At 30.3% G+C, this 17121-nt stretch overlaps 1 protein-coding gene across 1 annotated transcript; it reads right to left on the reverse strand.

Moving 5' to 3' along the window:
* Window positions 1–382: 382 nt before the first annotated feature.
* On the reverse strand, window positions 383–2674 carry LOC101489006 (uncharacterized). The gene is made up of 2 exons (XM_004506793.4): window positions 2388–2674; window positions 383–694 (listed from the first exon to the last, which is right to left on the reverse strand). Exons 1-2 carry the CDS (start codon window positions 2580–2582, stop codon window positions 515–517), a joined length of 375 nt encoding a protein of 124 aa, XP_004506850.1. The 5' UTR covers window positions 2583–2674; the 3' UTR covers window positions 383–514.
* Window positions 2675–17121: the final 14447 nt, after the last annotated feature.

Consider the following 17121-nt stretch of genomic DNA (forward strand, 5'->3'; position numbering starts at 1 on the left):
AATTTTCCTCACCTCGTATCTAGTCAATAATCAAGAACTAAAGGGTCAAAGTAAAAAAAATATGTCTTCAAGACAGGGTGGCACCGTTATATCTCAAGAAATTAACCACAGACACTTACAGGATTCGATATACACTGCCCTCTGTTACAGGATTAAATCTCCCTTAAAAGATGAAGGTCCATCTCTTAGTAAATCTAGCACGAATACTCAAATACTCGAATCAATAATTAAGCTGCATCTTAAAATTAATCAAGTTCCATCAAACTCATGGTATTATTGCGAAAAAATGACCAAGTGAGGAAAATATACTTTGGTATACTACCCAACCAAATATCAGTTATAGGTGAACAAATTGTCATTTTTTAAGAGGTGTAGAAAAACATGAAGAAAACTCAAACTTCCACTATTGATTCATATAATAATGCCCTTACACGCTACATTAAGTTCAGTAAGTAGCAATACCCTACTGACATATCAAGAAAACTGGAAAATTCAAGACAAGTCATTTACTACATTATTGTTCTGGTTTCTCTGGGTCCTCCTTTTCAGGATCTTCCTCTTCCTCTCTCTTTTCTTCCTCTTCTTCATCCTCTTCGGGGGGATCTGCAGGCATTGGAGGTGGCAAAGGTGTCTTCATCGGACTGAATTGGGGGAATATATCTGGTCTTCGTCCTGGCCTAGGCCTTTCCCACTCCTGTCAGTATGTAAAATCAAAAGTCTATCAGTTTGTGTCTTTGGTTTGCCAAAAGTTGAGAAGAAAAAGAATTGAAAGTCTCATAGAAGTAACCTAACATCACGCAAACCAAATTTGAATATTACAATCATAGCCACTATATTGTGAACAATGTTCCAAAAGGACAGTGTGGTAACTGTTCTATGAAAGGCTTAATGCCTTTGTCCAGACCATAAGGCCAGAATCAATCATGGGGAGAGGATGGGATTTATCTTTTGCTTTAAATATGCACAAAAAAACCTATAAACTATCAAAATCAAAATAGCCTTAAGCCCTTAACACACCAACAGAAAATCTCTTTACTATCTAAACCAAAAAGACCTCACATTATCCAAACCTAAATCTGGTTATTAATTATTACTATCAGAGCCCCCAAATTGTGTACATAATGAAACTAGGGTATGTTCGGGAGGGTGATTTAGGGGAGGAGAGACAGCCTTATTATGATTATCCTTTCTAAAGTTAGAGAGGTTTATAAAACAATAAGAGTTTGAAGAATTTTAAAAAACCCTAAAAACCTTATTTTACTGGTTTTTATGGAGATCTCCCAAATTGAGGGAGGGTTAAGTTTTAACTTGCAAACAAGGTGGTAGTCTAGCCTCTCTTTCCCCTCCCCTCTCCTGCCCAACCCCTTACCTTTCCTTTTCCTCCCAACTCAGGACAGGGTTTTATGAGGGGAAGGGTTGGGATAAACCCTCCCTTGTTAAGGCAAACAAATTCGAGAAATGTTGAAGACCCTCTAAAACTCTCAAATTGGAGAGTTCTTTTCCTTCCCCTTCCTTTACCCCAAACAACCCTTTCCTTCTATTTCCCCACCTAACTCCCACACAACAAAACTTAAAGTAGTAGTGACGCTAACTGTTTAAATCAAAGACAAATTCCATTCTTCATAAAAATAAAAATAAAAGACAAATTCTCTTCTATACACATCAAACCAGAATCACTCAACACTATGTTGTTGTGAAAAGTAGTGTTGTCAAATAGCCACTATAGCATACCGAATTTGAACAAATCACAATTGTTCTGTGATACGATATTTAGTTTAAGTGTTGTAATATAGCCATTATTGCGGCGCTATAACACTATAGCATATTAGTATTTGAACAAACAGCTATTTTCCACCATCGGAACAATTGACAATATTGGTAAAAAGTTATAACATTCATTATCTACTTCAAGTATGCATATAAGGGAAACAAAAGCACCTACCAAAATAGCCTCAAATCACCAAATACAAAACAAAAACTAAAATTGAATAAAAATAACATAACCTCCACATCTCTTAATTACAAAAACCCTAACTCATCATCACAAAACATACATAATAAATTCCATCATCATCATCTGAATGCGTTTTATGGTGATGCCGGTTATTAAAAAACAAGAATTGCATCTAAAGGCGGCAAGTAACTTTTAAATTTCAATTAAAAACATGCAAAGCAAAATAATTAAACTATAATTACTAATTAACAATTCAAATTTATAAAATAATAATCATAATAAATAATAATAATAAAATAAAAAACTTCATCGATCCTATCGCTATTCTCATGAACCACAAAAAAACCACAAGCAATTCTTCTAATAATCGAAATGTTAAAATTGAATTGAACTAAAATCGAAATAGAAAAAGAAGATATATAAGAAATCTTACGATAGGGAAATCGAGAGGGGAACGGCGAGTCAATTTCTCCTCTTCGGGAGCCATACGAACGACGTGTCTCGAAAAACGTCGAAATGGAAGTCGACAGTTACACGATGAAGAAGAAGAAGAAGAGAGGGAATTAGGTTTAAGAGAAGAAGAAAAAGAAGTGAGAGTGAGAGTGGGGTTAAGGGTGAAGAAAGCCATGGCAGTTTTCGTGAAACTCTTCTTTGCCTGCCGCGGCTGTATACCACACCCAATCCTAATCCCTACCTTTCGTTCTCTTTTTCTATGTAGTTCGGTTTCTCATTAAATAACTACCTTTATTCTTTCAAAATTTCCTAATTACTATTTTCTCCCCTCATTTAGTTTCTCATTTTATTTTCTTCTCTTTAATCATTTTTTTTTCGTTTTGTGCTTAATGTGCTTAATTATAATTTTGTTATTTAGTTAACTTCAAACAGTTAAGACAATCATTCGTGTCGGTGTCATTGACTAAAATGTGTGACTCGCAAAATTAAAATTAAAATTTTTAAACAAATATTTATTCCTTTATTTATTTTTTTTTTTATTTTGGCGTTTCTTTAAAATTTTAACTTTGATCATTATCGGCAACATCAACAGCAGAATAAAAAATCCTACTAAGGATTATTCTCAAAAAGGTAGTTTAATGGATTTTTATTTTAAATAAGTAGTTTAATTCTTTAAAAAAAGTAATTTGATGGATTTTTATTCAAAGACATTAATAGTTTGTTTATTTATTTTGTGTAACTTTTTAAACCAAAGATAATTATTTAATTAATTATTATTATGACGAGTTATTATTATTCATCAATGTAAATTTATATTGAAGGTGTATAAATTTTATCAATAATTATTTTAGCCAAAATTTAAACTTAATTCTTCTTAATAATTCACTTTTAACTTAAATTCATTAAATTTTAAAAATAAAAAATGAATTTAACATAAATATGCCTCACAATTTAATTAATTATTATATTTTTTAGTTTTATATCATTATTTTATTTTATCGTGCTATAAATTCCAAAATATCCTTTACAAAATAAAATAATGTGTCCTTTAAGTTCATATCAAAAAGGCTAAAATAACTTGAAAAAGGAAAAATATATATCGTGAGTGTAAATAATTTTATAATAACATATAATATGAATAAGTGTTCTTGGTTCAGTTGTTAAGGAATTGATTCACATTTACATAAGTCTAGGTTGAACTCTCGTTGTTGATGTTTGAATCTCTTTAGTGAGTGATTTATAAATATTTTTGTTAATGATTTTTAAATCTTGAGGTCTATCTTAACTTTAATGAGTCTCCGAGATTCAACTAGTAAAATTTTTTGTTACTAAAAAAATGTGAATTATTTATTTATTAGAGAAAATACATTACACATTCTATTGAGTTATATCAATTTAGTTATTTATCTCTTTTTTGTCAAATTAATCTTTTATACTTATTGATATTTACATTGTTGATTATAATTTTAAACCCACTGAATTGAAACCTAAGTCTCTTTCAGATTTTTTTAATAAACTCATTATTTTAAGAGATTTTTTATTGCAGTTGTAATAATAATAAAAATATAAACTATCAATCAGTTTTTAAAAAAATAACTAAATGAAAAATAATTCAAAAGACATTTTAAAATTGTTAAAATTAAATGTAAAATTCAATTAAGTAGTTCAAGAAATTACATAAAAAGTTATTATGTTATTTTTTATATGGTAAATAACAAAAATAATAGTAGAATTTTAAAATTTTCTAATTAATATAAAATTATGACGAAAAATAGTTAAACAATGCAACTGTTTCAAATATAAAAAACTAATTTGATATAAAAAAAAAAAAAATTTAAAGACTACTAATTATATTGAGTTTGTTTTTTGTTTTTTATAGAAGTATTTTGCCTATTTTTTTAAATGTACTAAAAAATGAATTTATATGGTAATATAACAAGTTTTTAATGGAAATCAAAATAAATTCAACCCCTTTAAACTCAAATAACTTTTTGTTTATTTATGTTATTTTTCAATTTCAGCATGGTATTATATTTATTTTTTATTTAATTGCATTTATTTGATTTTCATTTTTAAGCTTGTTTATTTAGTATTAAAAATTTCAATTTTCATCCACAATTTTAATCTTTTATCCAAAAATTTAAACTCTCTTTTTTTTTTAAATGATCTCTTCATATACAAAATTTATATTAATTGTCTCTTATTTTACAAAAAAAAAAATAAATAAGCCAATTTATTTTCTAATACAATATACATAAAAATAAAAATAAACCACCTTCATCGGTAGAACTATTCATAAGTTTAAACGTTGAAATTTCTAATATTTCCTCTGGAAAAAAAAAAGCATTCAATTTAAAATTAGAATAAAGAACTCTATTCTAACGTTTAAAAGGTGTTTGACTAGAATTGGATCTGAAATAAGATACGAGAAAACTTTCATTATTATTTTTATTAAAAAATTGTACTTTTTTTTAAAATTATATTTAATTTATTCTAAATAAAAACAAACATAATTTAAGTCGGCTATGTGATGTTTATGGCAAAGGATGTGAGAGAAAAAAGTGGAGTGGAAGGCTTTTGAATCTTGTGCAGTGAGCCCAATAAGGCTGTCAGCCCAGCTTCTGTCCATGATTTAGTGAAATCTAGTCTAAACCCTCCAACTATACCTCTCACCTATTTAATATATTTAATCAGATATTTTTACCCATTTAATTATATATAAAGTTAATTTTTTTTCTTCATTTTTTCATTCGCAGATTCAATAACTTTCAAAATATTTGGAAAAAACATCTTTGGCATTTCGAAATTTTTGAAGTACAATTAAGTTTATTTTTAGATTTTTTTTATGAATTCAAACCTTTAAAATATAATTTTTCAGTTTTTCAAAATATATTCGAAAGTTTCATTCGATTTGAAATTTTCGAAATAGAGGATTTAACAATTTTTGAAAGTTTTGAACAATATGAAACTTTTAAAGCACATTTATGAAATTTTTGAAACTTTCAATCATGTCAAAAGTTTTTAAATGCAAATTTTTCCTGAAAAATGAAAATTTGAAACTTTCAAAGAAAATAAAAATTTCAAACTCTCAAAACATTAAAAAATTTCATAATTTATATATATTTTTTTTCATACAAATTATTGATTTTTTTTATGTCAGTGACTTGGCCGAGAGACGTGAATGGATAAATTATTTGCACTATTGTCTGCAAAGTAGGAGATAGAGGCGAAAGAGTTCCACCAATTGCATCTAATCAGGGGATGTATGAGGCTAATGGTCCACCTCATCAACATAGTTGTAGACGTGGTTTCGGGAACTTTACGATGATGTTCAGAAGCCTAAACAAATGGACTATGAGGAGGCTGAGGAGCAAGCAACCGTAGAGTAAGTCCAACAATGTGGATTTCCTATAGGACCCTTGGTCACATCAATGTTGACACAATATGAACACCATGTGACTCGTAAGATATGGAAAAAGAGGTATATTTTAATCAATTAAGTTTTTTAATTAAGAATAAGTATATTATATTTAGTACATTTTTATAATGAAATTTAGTACATTATTTTATTGTTATGTTATTTATGTTTTTTAATTAGATATTATGTAAGTTATTATGCATGTTCTAGGGAGGCTATTAGTATATTGTGCTTAGAGCATTAGATGTGGTCCACTGTACCACATCATCTTGGAGCACATCATCCCTTTTTACTCCAACAGTGACCTCAACGTGGGTTCATTAAATAGGGCCCACTAACTATTATAAATTTATTATTATTAATAAATTAATTAAAAAAAGTAACGGTTATAATTTTATTATTATTAAATTGTGAAAGAATCATTCCTTCATGAGAGCACCGTGATGACAGTGTGTCACAACTCCAATCGTGAACTCGTCAAAAACTGAAAGTTACGTAATTACACACTAGCGGACGAACTCATTTGACTACCGTTGAAGATGCTCTTATATTTTGTATTATTTTGGAGTTCCAACAACGTAGATTTCTTATAGGACCCTTGGTCACATCAATATTGACACAATATAAACACTATATGACTCGTACGATATGGGAAAAAGGTATATTTTAATCAATTAAGTTTTTTTAATTAAGAATAAGTATATTATATTTAGTCTTTTTATAATGAAATTTAGTTCATTATTTTATTGTTATCTTATTTATGTTTTATAATTAGATATTATGTAACTTACTCTGCATGATCTAGTGAGGCCATTAGTAGATTGTGCTTATATTTTGTATTATTTTGGAGTTTTGTTTTATTGTATGACTATTGTTTTATTTTGTATCACATATATAATTCTCTTTATGGTTTATTTTTATTTTTGATCAATTATGCAACTACTATTTGAAGAAACTAACAAAAGACACAAAATTTCACGGATCTACTGAAGTAGATTTATAGAAATGTTAATTCAATCGGTGCAATATAACACGTACAAATTAATCTTCATTTAATTAAACACAAGATGATTTGATAAATATTGGATCTATGTGTTCTCAATGCATGTCTTCTCACCATCACTACAAAAGTCTTTCCATTTATGTGAGGTGGGTGGCAAATGACAAGTAGAATTCAAATTTTCCTGCACAATAAAGTATTAAGCATTACTTTACTATTAAAGTATTGAATTTTACAATAAATTTTACCTGTATCCAGTGTCTTCATTGACAAATCCAATTGTTATTAAATAATTACAAGAATAATCTATTGATAGTAGTACTTTCAATAGAAATAATGTCATGTTTAAATTAAGAGACAATGACATCAGAAGAAAATTCTATCTTGTCGCTATCACGTAATCCATTTTTGTAGAGTCATCCACTTTTCTTTTTCTTGAGCACCCAAACTAATATCTTCAATGAGTTCCTTACTTTTTCGACATTGTCATAAAAAATATTGGAATAAAGATCTTGATGTAGATTGATCTTTTTGTCCAAATGTGTCAAAACTAAAGGCCAAGATTCTTCACTTCAACCTAATAATGTTGCAATTGTGCAATAACCATAATTTCCATCAAGTATAACATCTACCCTATCGTCAATGCAATGATGAATAAAAATAGAAAAATTCTTCTTAAATGGTTGCTTTTTAGATATTCAGATGGTTGCATTCCAGATTATCGACATAGTTAATTTGCAAAACGCTAAGATGATTGCTTTGGAGATCCCTGAAAAGTATCCACATACTCCCATATGAAAGATCACAATGATTGGTTTTTTAATTTATTAGTAGCTCATTTGATTTTTACTTTATTATGTGGTGGATGCATTGTTGTTGTATGTGAAAATACAAGTGCACACACATTTATCTCGAATATCCTTTGACCAGCAATATCTTGTATTTTCATGTATGCATTTATTGCCTCTTATTCTTCTAAGAAGTTATATTGTGATGCTTTTTCATCCTCTAATTCGTGTTATATGCTTAATTTTCTCCAAAAAAACATGAACGACGTCTAAAGGAATGAGTGTATCAAATATATGCAAATATGCCAACTCACAAACACAAGGTAACCCATAAGTTGTCCTGATTGAGCAACCACATATTGTTTTGTTAATACCTACCATTTTTACTCTTTATCAATTTTTTCAAAATATTTCCTTAACGCAAAGTGATGCAATCTCTGATAAAATGGTGAATTATACTTGTGCACAATATCAATAATGCTTTTATAAAAAGACGTTTTGATGCTACATATTTGGTTCTTCAATTTCATATTCAAAATATCCCAACTTTTGCATAAGACTCCATTACTATTTTGGAACATGTTTTTAGTCTCCAATAAGCAGATTCACCTCTACAAACAATTTAAATAACACAAATTAAAAAAATCACATAAATGACGCAAATATGTTTCTAAAACAAACAATAACAATATTGGTCCAAACAATGGCAAATCTTTCTTTGTAATGAGTGAACAATGAATTTTTAACATAATCAACATAAAACGATAATATTGACACACACTAAGTCAAAGTGTTGCAAGTGATGATCATACTCCACCACATTAGTCGAACTTACAATCTTTTTTCTTAAATCCATTACCTCATCTTGTATATCCTTTTTCACATATGGTTTGCATTTTGTCCCAATTTTTTTTCAATATGAAAATGACATAGAAGATTAATTTAAATAGGAAATAATAGCATTCATCATGGAAAGATCTTTGTCGGTCACAATAACTTTAGAAATTAAATTCTCATAGACGAACAATTGTATTACCTTTTCAAATGCCCAAATAAAGTTTTCTTATCAATTTTTCCAAGTAAGAAAATGCTACAAAAAATGTCAACCGTATAGATGCTACACCAAAAACTTCAAACAATGGTAATCAATATATATATATATATATATCTTTTGAATGTGTTGTCACATATCAAAATAAAATAAAACATGTTCAATAAATTTATACAATCAAGATGTGTCCAAAATATGTTCCTCAAAACATCTGAGTCCTCTTGTCTATTTATCCAATATACATAATTTTCACTTTGTATTAACTTCAATAGATGCATTTTCATGTACAAACCTCACAACGATGATAAAAAAGTACTCATTGTTTTATATATTTTAGTGAAAACTGTGAGATTATTTTTATTTCTCTTTTTCAACGCATTCAAAATAAATCTTGGTGCAAACTTATATTTTTTCATATCATTAAAAAAACATATTTCTCCTCTTTATTTAGAAGCCCCAAATATGAATGATTGTCTAAAGTATATGCTAAATCATGATTGTGTGTTTCACATCGAACATTAATTTTTTTTATCTTTCACGGGTCCTCAACGGTATAAATATGAGTTTAAATGGACAGTTACCCTTGTGAGAATAAGTTATTGTTGATTTTGATTTTACTTTATATCTTCCACTTTTTTCACATCCCAAAATTAATTTGTCTTTTCTTTCTCTATTTCTACTAGTTGTATCATATCAAATTATAACAATTATTATTTCATTTTGTCTTCCAATATTCTTTGCTCATTCGATACAGCATCTCGAGAGGAAAATATATTTAAATATATTTAAGACAAAACATCAACATATGTGTATACATTAAAAACTAATAATATTAATTATTATTAAGATTGTTTGATAAGACATAAAAAAGATTTGTGGGCTCAATTGGAGCGAGTAGAGGGAAATATATGTAAATATTTTTAAGACAAAACGTCAACATATGTGTATACATTAAAAACTAATAATATTAATTATTATTAAGATTGTCTGATAAGATATAAAAAAGATTTGTGGGCACAATTGGAGCGAGTAGTTATTAATCTAAGTGGAGGAACCCTTTGTGTGGGAGGGAATTTCAACTCCATTAGATCAGTCGCTAAAAGAAAATGTAGAGGAGATTTAGCAAGGATGGATGCCATTGAGAGTTTTCACTCATTCATTGAGGTAGCAAAGTATTGATGTAAATGGTACTCAAGTGGAAGAGGTTTCTACGAAAAGGCAGACGATGTCTAATAATTTTGCATCTTATTTTTTAATCAATTCAATTGCCTCGACATGCGGTAGGTAGTTTGCATTTCCCAACTATCGATGACCATGATGCTTTGCTATTGGAAAGGGAGTTTGGCGTGGATGAGGCGAGGACAATGTGTGTGGGAATGTAATAGCTTTAAAAACTCTAGTCCCGACGCGGTGAACTTTGGATTTTTAAAAGACTTTTGGGGATACCAAAATGGATTTTATGATGTTTTTGTCTGAATTTCACACTAATGAAAAATTGGTTAGAGGTTGTAACTGCAAATTCATTGCTTTGATTCTTAAAATGGACAATCCACAATGATTGTCTAAATTTAGGCATATCTCATTGGTAGGGTGCATGTACAAGGTATTGTCAAAAGTGATTGCAAACAAATTGAAGTTAGTAAGGTAAAGTTATTGCTGAAACCCAAACTTCTTTAGTTAAAGGTCGTCAGATTTTGGATGGTATCTTGATTGTTAATAAAATATTAGATGAATTTAATAGACGAAAAAAATAGCTTATTGTGTTTTAAGCTGACTATGAGAATGCATATGTTTCGGTGGAATGAAGTTTTCTAGGTGCGGTAATGGCAAAAATGATTTTTCATCTAAGATGGCAGAATTGGATATCATAGTACTTATCATTTGTAACTGTTTTTATTTTGTTGAATGGTTGTCCGAATATGAATTCAATATGGTTTGTGGTTTGAGACTAGGGGCCCACTGTCTTCTTTCTTGTTTCTGATATATGTCGAATGACCTAATACTTTAATGTGTTCTTCATTAAATGTTGGTTTATTAGGGGTGCTTAAGTGGGTGTTGAGGATGATTTTCGAATTTCTCTTTGCAGTTTGTGAATGATACATTGATTACGAGAGAAAAATGTTGGGAAAATATCACGGCTATCAAATCCAATATGCTACTTTTCGAACTAATGACGGGTCTGAAAGTGTATTTTCATAAAAGTTTATTGGTTGGTGTTAATGTAAATCATACGTGGTTGTGTGAGGTTATTGTTATGCTCAATAATATGGTTGGATATTTGCCTTTTAAATATGAGTTTGCCAATTGGTCGTAATCCGCGAAGTTTGTCGTTCTAGAACTCTTTGGTCGACCAAATTAGGAAAAGAGTTTCTAGTTGTAAGAGTCATAATTTATCTATGGGTGGACATATGTATCTTTCAAAGTTGTTTTGTCTGTTATACCAATTAATTGGGTGAAATTGGAGTTGATTTGTCTTGATTGTATAAATGGTTGGTTGGGTGTTCGAAGGTTGAGGGATTTTAACTTTGCTTTATTAGGCAAATAGACATGAAGGCTTATTTGCAAGGACTTTGTTTTAAAGTGTGGGCAAAAAAATATAGTAGGGTAAGAAACATAGTGGTGAGGAATTCAAATAGGGACTATAGTTGGTGGAAGGATCTAAATTGAGTTTGTGATAGGGTGGTCAATGGGAGAGTCAAATGATTTTCTAATAACTTGAGTCATGTTGTGGGTAATGGCAACTCCTTTTGGCGTGATCCTTGATTGGAGGGAAGTCGGATGTGCGATAGGTTTAGATGGTGGATAAACATATATCGGAGACAAGATGTTTGATCATGAGGCGAGGGTTGGGGGTTGGGGGAGGTGTGGTTGTAGAAAATAAATTTGTTTGTTTGGGAGAAAAATTTGATTTTAGAGTGTATATTGTTGCTGGCAAATTTTGTTGTGCAAGAAAATGTAGTAGACGAGTGGTCTTGGTATCGTACTTTTTGATATCAATATTTAGTTAAAGGGGAGTATTGCTATAGGGTTGATGATGCTAATACAATTGCTTTTCCTTCTTGTGTATTTGGAACAAATTGGTTCCTCTTAAAATTGATCCATCTTACTGTGATTGTACCAAAAATAAGATCGGTGATGTGATTCTTTGGTAAAATATAGGCATAATTGTAACTTTAATCTTCTATTTTATTACATTTAAGGGTGAAAATAGGTTAGACTGACTAATAGGAGTATCGGCTTAGTCTACATCAATCTAAACAAGGTTCTTTTTTAAATGGTCAAGGACAAGACATCTATAAAAACCTATTTAATTAAAAAGGTTAAACTGTAGGCCACACAAAATGCATTTTTGACCTACCAAATCGTCTACTTAAATAAATATGATTAATATATTTATTATTATTATTATTATTATTATTATTATTATTATTATTACTATTATTATTATTATTATTATTATTATTATTATTATTATTATTATATTAAATTTTGATTGGTCAAATAGCCTATTAGCTTTAGTCTAAAAAAAAGTAATCTATTGTCTCACTAAATCCTAGCCTTTTATATATTAGATTAGAACATCATCCCTTCATCTTGAATTTTTCACATAAAAAAAAATTAAAAAAAAAAAAAGCAGTCTACTAACTATCTCTCTAAATATAAAACTTTGTGACCAAAATTAGAGTTCGAGAAATAAAGGCAAAAAATTATAAATACTAAGAATGAGAAAAATTAAATTGAATTTCTTCAATTCAAAAAATATTAGTAAATATAGTTTATTCTCGAATTTAGTACACCTAGCTTTGATTTATAATTTTATATCTTCGATGTTGCAAGAAACTATTCAAGTCAATACATAAAAAGTAATTATTAGTAATTCATTAATTTTGATTAAAGTTTCCTAAAGAGATACAACATTGACATTCTAATTAGGTTGACACTCCATGACCACTATCTATCATTTATAAAGAAAAAAGTTTGGGAAATTAAACCAATATCCAAAAAAATGCAAATATATAAAAGTAGTTTTGTCATTAAAAACCTTACCACCAAAATTCAAAGTGATAATAGCATGGTGAAGGAAAAAAAAAAAAGTGGCATAAAAGAAATAAACCAACTACTAACATATTGTTAACGAAATCAATATTTTAGAAATTCCAATTGATTCCTATTAAACATGTCAATGATATTAGTGGGAATAGTATTCCACCATACCAAATCAGCCACATGAAGTCTCAAGTCACCAATTATATTTGCACATTGGTTGCCTTCAATGTAAATATGAGAAGCCATAAAGCGCACATGAGAAATAATATGTATGCAATTCAACCATCGAATCTTCAACCTCCAAGAAACAACACTTAGATTTTTAAAAGCTAGAATAACAATTTGTGAATCAGATTCCAATTAGAGATGATGTCAACTTTTCTTCTAATCCATCTCAAGGGCTAACATAACCCCATGAACTTAGCAACAAGTGAATTTTGGATACCAATATTGGCAACAAAACAACCTAAAGTAGCTGCACTTTTTTTTCTATAAATATCCCACCACACGCATTTGGACTAGGACACCTTTAGCCGTACCATCTATATTAAATTTAATCCGATTGACTTGAGACCTATGCCAAATAACCTTTTTAATCAAATGGTGCTTAAAAAGATGAATATACCTTAAAAAATTCTAAAATATGAAAATCTATAATGGAATTGTTGGAAGTAGCACTTGTCAAATTATTAATAATAGAAGTATTAGAAATAACTATATGAACAATTGATTGAAACGTTATGGATTTTCCTTCAAACCGTAATTGATTCCTCCAAATCCAAATGTGATAACAAGTTCAAAGTGCTCAAAATCTTCTATTAAAAATAGAGTCATAGTAACATAACTATACTTCAAATTTCAAAAAGTGATAATACAACTCATATCATTGCAACAATAACCTAGGCAAACATTGTTTAGATTTACTACATACACATAAAGAGGCAACCCAACCATATAAATATAAACAAATATTTAGTAGCAGCTGACATGTACACAGCAAATTCAATTGCATGTAACAAAAGAAGTCATACCTTCTAAAACATATAATATTGTACCAAAACATGGAAAAAGATAATAAATAAATTAAATAAATAAAAATAGGATAGGTGTTGGTATCTTGACCTCGAAATAACAGAAAATATATCAGTTTTCTTTACCAAATTAATCAGTATCAAGTGCACAGCGGAATTTAAATTTTGAGGCATGCAAAGTTAGCAATATAGAAAATTAAAGAGAGAGAGTTAGAGAAGAAAACACAGAGATTTATCCTGGTTCGGTTGTCAACAACAACCTACGTCCAGTCCTGAAAATCCAATCGGATTTCAGATTTTCTTCTCCTTCAATAGAAAGAATCAATTACAGATTGTCCAGTTTCCTCCCTGAAACCTATCTATCTTAATGATCTCTTTCCTATTGAATACCCTCTGATCCTTGTAGATACTCGTCAACCTATCACAGAATCACAGTGCGACTCTTCCTTGTTGAACACTCTTCACCCAAGAAAGTAGCCACCAGTTTCTAGCTGGCTTTCTATCAACCCTTTGATCCTTGTAGACAATCGGCAGCCTAACACAAAATCAAAGTACGACTCTTTCTTGTTGAGACCTCTCACCCAAGAAAGTAGCCACCAGTTTCTAGCTGGATTTTCAACGTTCGTTTTGGTTCAAAGATTTATTACAGAAAGAATAAAAGACGTAAAACAAAAGGGTCTTCAATCTTTATGAATGTTGCTCTTCACAAATCTGGATATTCATGGATTGTTCTTGAGCACATTATCATTTCTCTTAGATTGTCAACAAACTGTATTGAGATCTGTAATCACAATTATGAAGTTGTTAGTTTGTTGCCATGAACCGTTTTTGAGAGCATAAGAGAAATTATGAAAGTTATGAAAAAGTTATGTAAAAGTTCTTAGAAGTTATGAGAATAAAGATTGAAAGACATCTTATATAGTTTCTGAAAAACCAACTACGAAATCGATTTCCCAATCGATTTTGTAAAGTTATAAAATGAGCTAAATCGATTTGCCAATCGATTATCGCGATCTTGGTTTTCTTTAATCTTGAAACTATACAAGCTAATCGATTTACCAATCGATTCTTTAAAACAACACTTTTCAGCAGAACATGTCCAGACCTGTATAAATCGATTGCCTAATCGATTTCTGGGAAACTGTTTTAATAAAACTATTTTCAATCGATTACTCAATCGATTTGCCAAACTTCAGAGTTCACTGTGTTTTCAACAAGTTTATTTCAATCGATTTGCCAATCGATTGTTTTCAAAACAGTGGCTCAGGTTTTTGATGTCAATCGATTTGTCAATCGATGTGATTCAAAATAGTGATTCAGTTTTAATATCAATCGATTTGCCAATCGATTGTTTTCAAAACAGTGGCTCAGCTATTTGATATCAATCGACTTGTCAATCGATGTGATTCAAAATAGTGATTCAGTTTTAATATCAATCGATTTGCCAATCGATTGTTTTCAAAACAGTGGCTCAGCTATTTGATATCAATCGACTTGTCAATCGCTTTGGTGGCATGTTCCTGAAAAGTTTTTACCTGGTGTTTAGTTCAATCGATTTGCCAATCGATTGCAACCAAACTTTATCAAAATTGAAAGTGTTAACAATTGATTGTCCAATCGATTGTATTTGTCACAGGTGAGGTCATTTTTCAAATGATACTTTGTCAATCGATTTGCCAATCGATTCCCTCAGCACTGGAGTGCCACTGTGACTCATTCAATCGATTTACCAATCGATGTGTTACCATCAGGTTTGATTTGTGAAATGTTCAATCGATTTACCAATCGATTTTCTCCAAATCAGAGGCTACTGACTTGTGCATTTTTCATTTTTAATTGATCTAATCGATTGCCTAATCGATTGCACATTCACAAACACTTAAGATTTCCTTACACCCTTGTTATGAAATCGATTTCCCAATCGATTTACATATTCAGAATTCAACTTTTGTTGATTTCTTGTGTTCCAAGCAATTTGATCCAAGTGTGTAGGGTTTGATTATGGTTCCTGAAATCTTGCTCAATTCAAACATTAGATTTATCATGCATTGTAAGAACATTGTTGAATTATTAATTATGTCAAAATTAGGAATCAAAGGATCAAAATCCAACAATCTCCCCCTTTTTGGCATAATTGACAATTCATACAATTGTAACTTGAGCATATCAAACCATTTCAAAATCATACCAAAGAAACCAATTCATAGCATTAAATATGTACCAATACAGATCATCAGAGCATGTGTCAAAATGTATCAAATCAGCATTACATTATTAAGTATCAGAGCAAAAACAAACAACATCAGATGCTCCCCCTTAATAATGCAACAACAAGCATATTATCAAGTTATCAAGTTATAATTTTTCTCCCCCTTTGTCAATTAAGGCAAAAAGGCAGAAAACAATTCCTCCCCCTATGTTAAAGAACATAAGCATAGGAAATGAAATCATATAACTTGTATATCAGATCAGAACAAAACAAATATGCAACAGATGTAGTATGGCAGTATTTATATGATAACAATTAATACATTTGCTCATACATATATATTAATAAAACATAAAACAGCAAAAACAGCAAGACAACCAAAAATAAGACAACACAAATAAGAAACTTGACCATCTAATCTCCTAAAGTGGGCTGGTTCTCACTATCATCCAGGGGAGAGGTAGAGACCGCTGTATTACCCTCAGCAGGTGTCTCCTCACCGTGAGTCGCAGACCGATCTAGAGGATCTGGCTGTGGTTCCTCAGTTGCTTGTCGACCAATATGCGCTATGTCTTCAAAAGATAGCTTGAGGCCTAGATGCGCTTGAATTGCAGCAACATCCTGAACAACTGATTTCAGGGATGTTTGGATAGATGTCAAGGTAGCTTCCATCCTTGCATTAGACTCTAGTATTTTGGCGTTGTGTTCCATCTGAGCTGCCATAAATTCCATCAGTTTTGAAACAAAGGCAGGAGCCTCAGCTGCTGATTCAGATGCTTGTGGAGGAGTTGGTTCAACATTTGGCATTGGTCTAATCCAAACATTATCTACTTTCTTCAGTTTCATCTGATTCACAATCGCTTCGCCGAAGATAAGTGTAGTCTTTGCAGATTCTTCATTCAACAACGATACCTTGAAGTGCTTGAGAACCTTTGTAACCAACTGCGGATAAGGCAACATGATCTTACTGTGTGAAGCTTCTAACATGTGCCTTAGCACAATCCACGTCCAACTCATCTTAAGTTCCTTGGACAATCCCCATAATAATATAATATCAAGCTTCTGAACAACAGCATGATTTCCTGATCGAGGTACAAGCATTCTTGTTAATGTATACATGAGCATGCGTTGCTGTACCTTCATCTGACCAATTGGCAAAGAGATGGTTTC

The sequence above is a fragment of the Cicer arietinum genome, chromosome 6 (assembly GCF_000331145.2).
Source record: "Cicer arietinum cultivar CDC Frontier isolate Library 1 chromosome 6, Cicar.CDCFrontier_v2.0, whole genome shotgun sequence".
Lineage (NCBI taxonomy): Eukaryota > Viridiplantae > Streptophyta > Magnoliopsida > Fabales > Fabaceae > Cicer > Cicer arietinum.

Coding starts and splice junctions, on each gene's coding strand:
- LOC101489006 (XM_004506793.4), bottom strand. CDS start 2,582: ATGGCTTTCTTCACCCTTAACCCCACTCTCACTCTCACTTCTTTTTCT. Junction 695..2,387: donor CCCCTCTCGATTTCCCTATC/GTAAGATTTCTT, acceptor ACATACTGACAG/GAGTGGGAAAGGCCTAGGCC.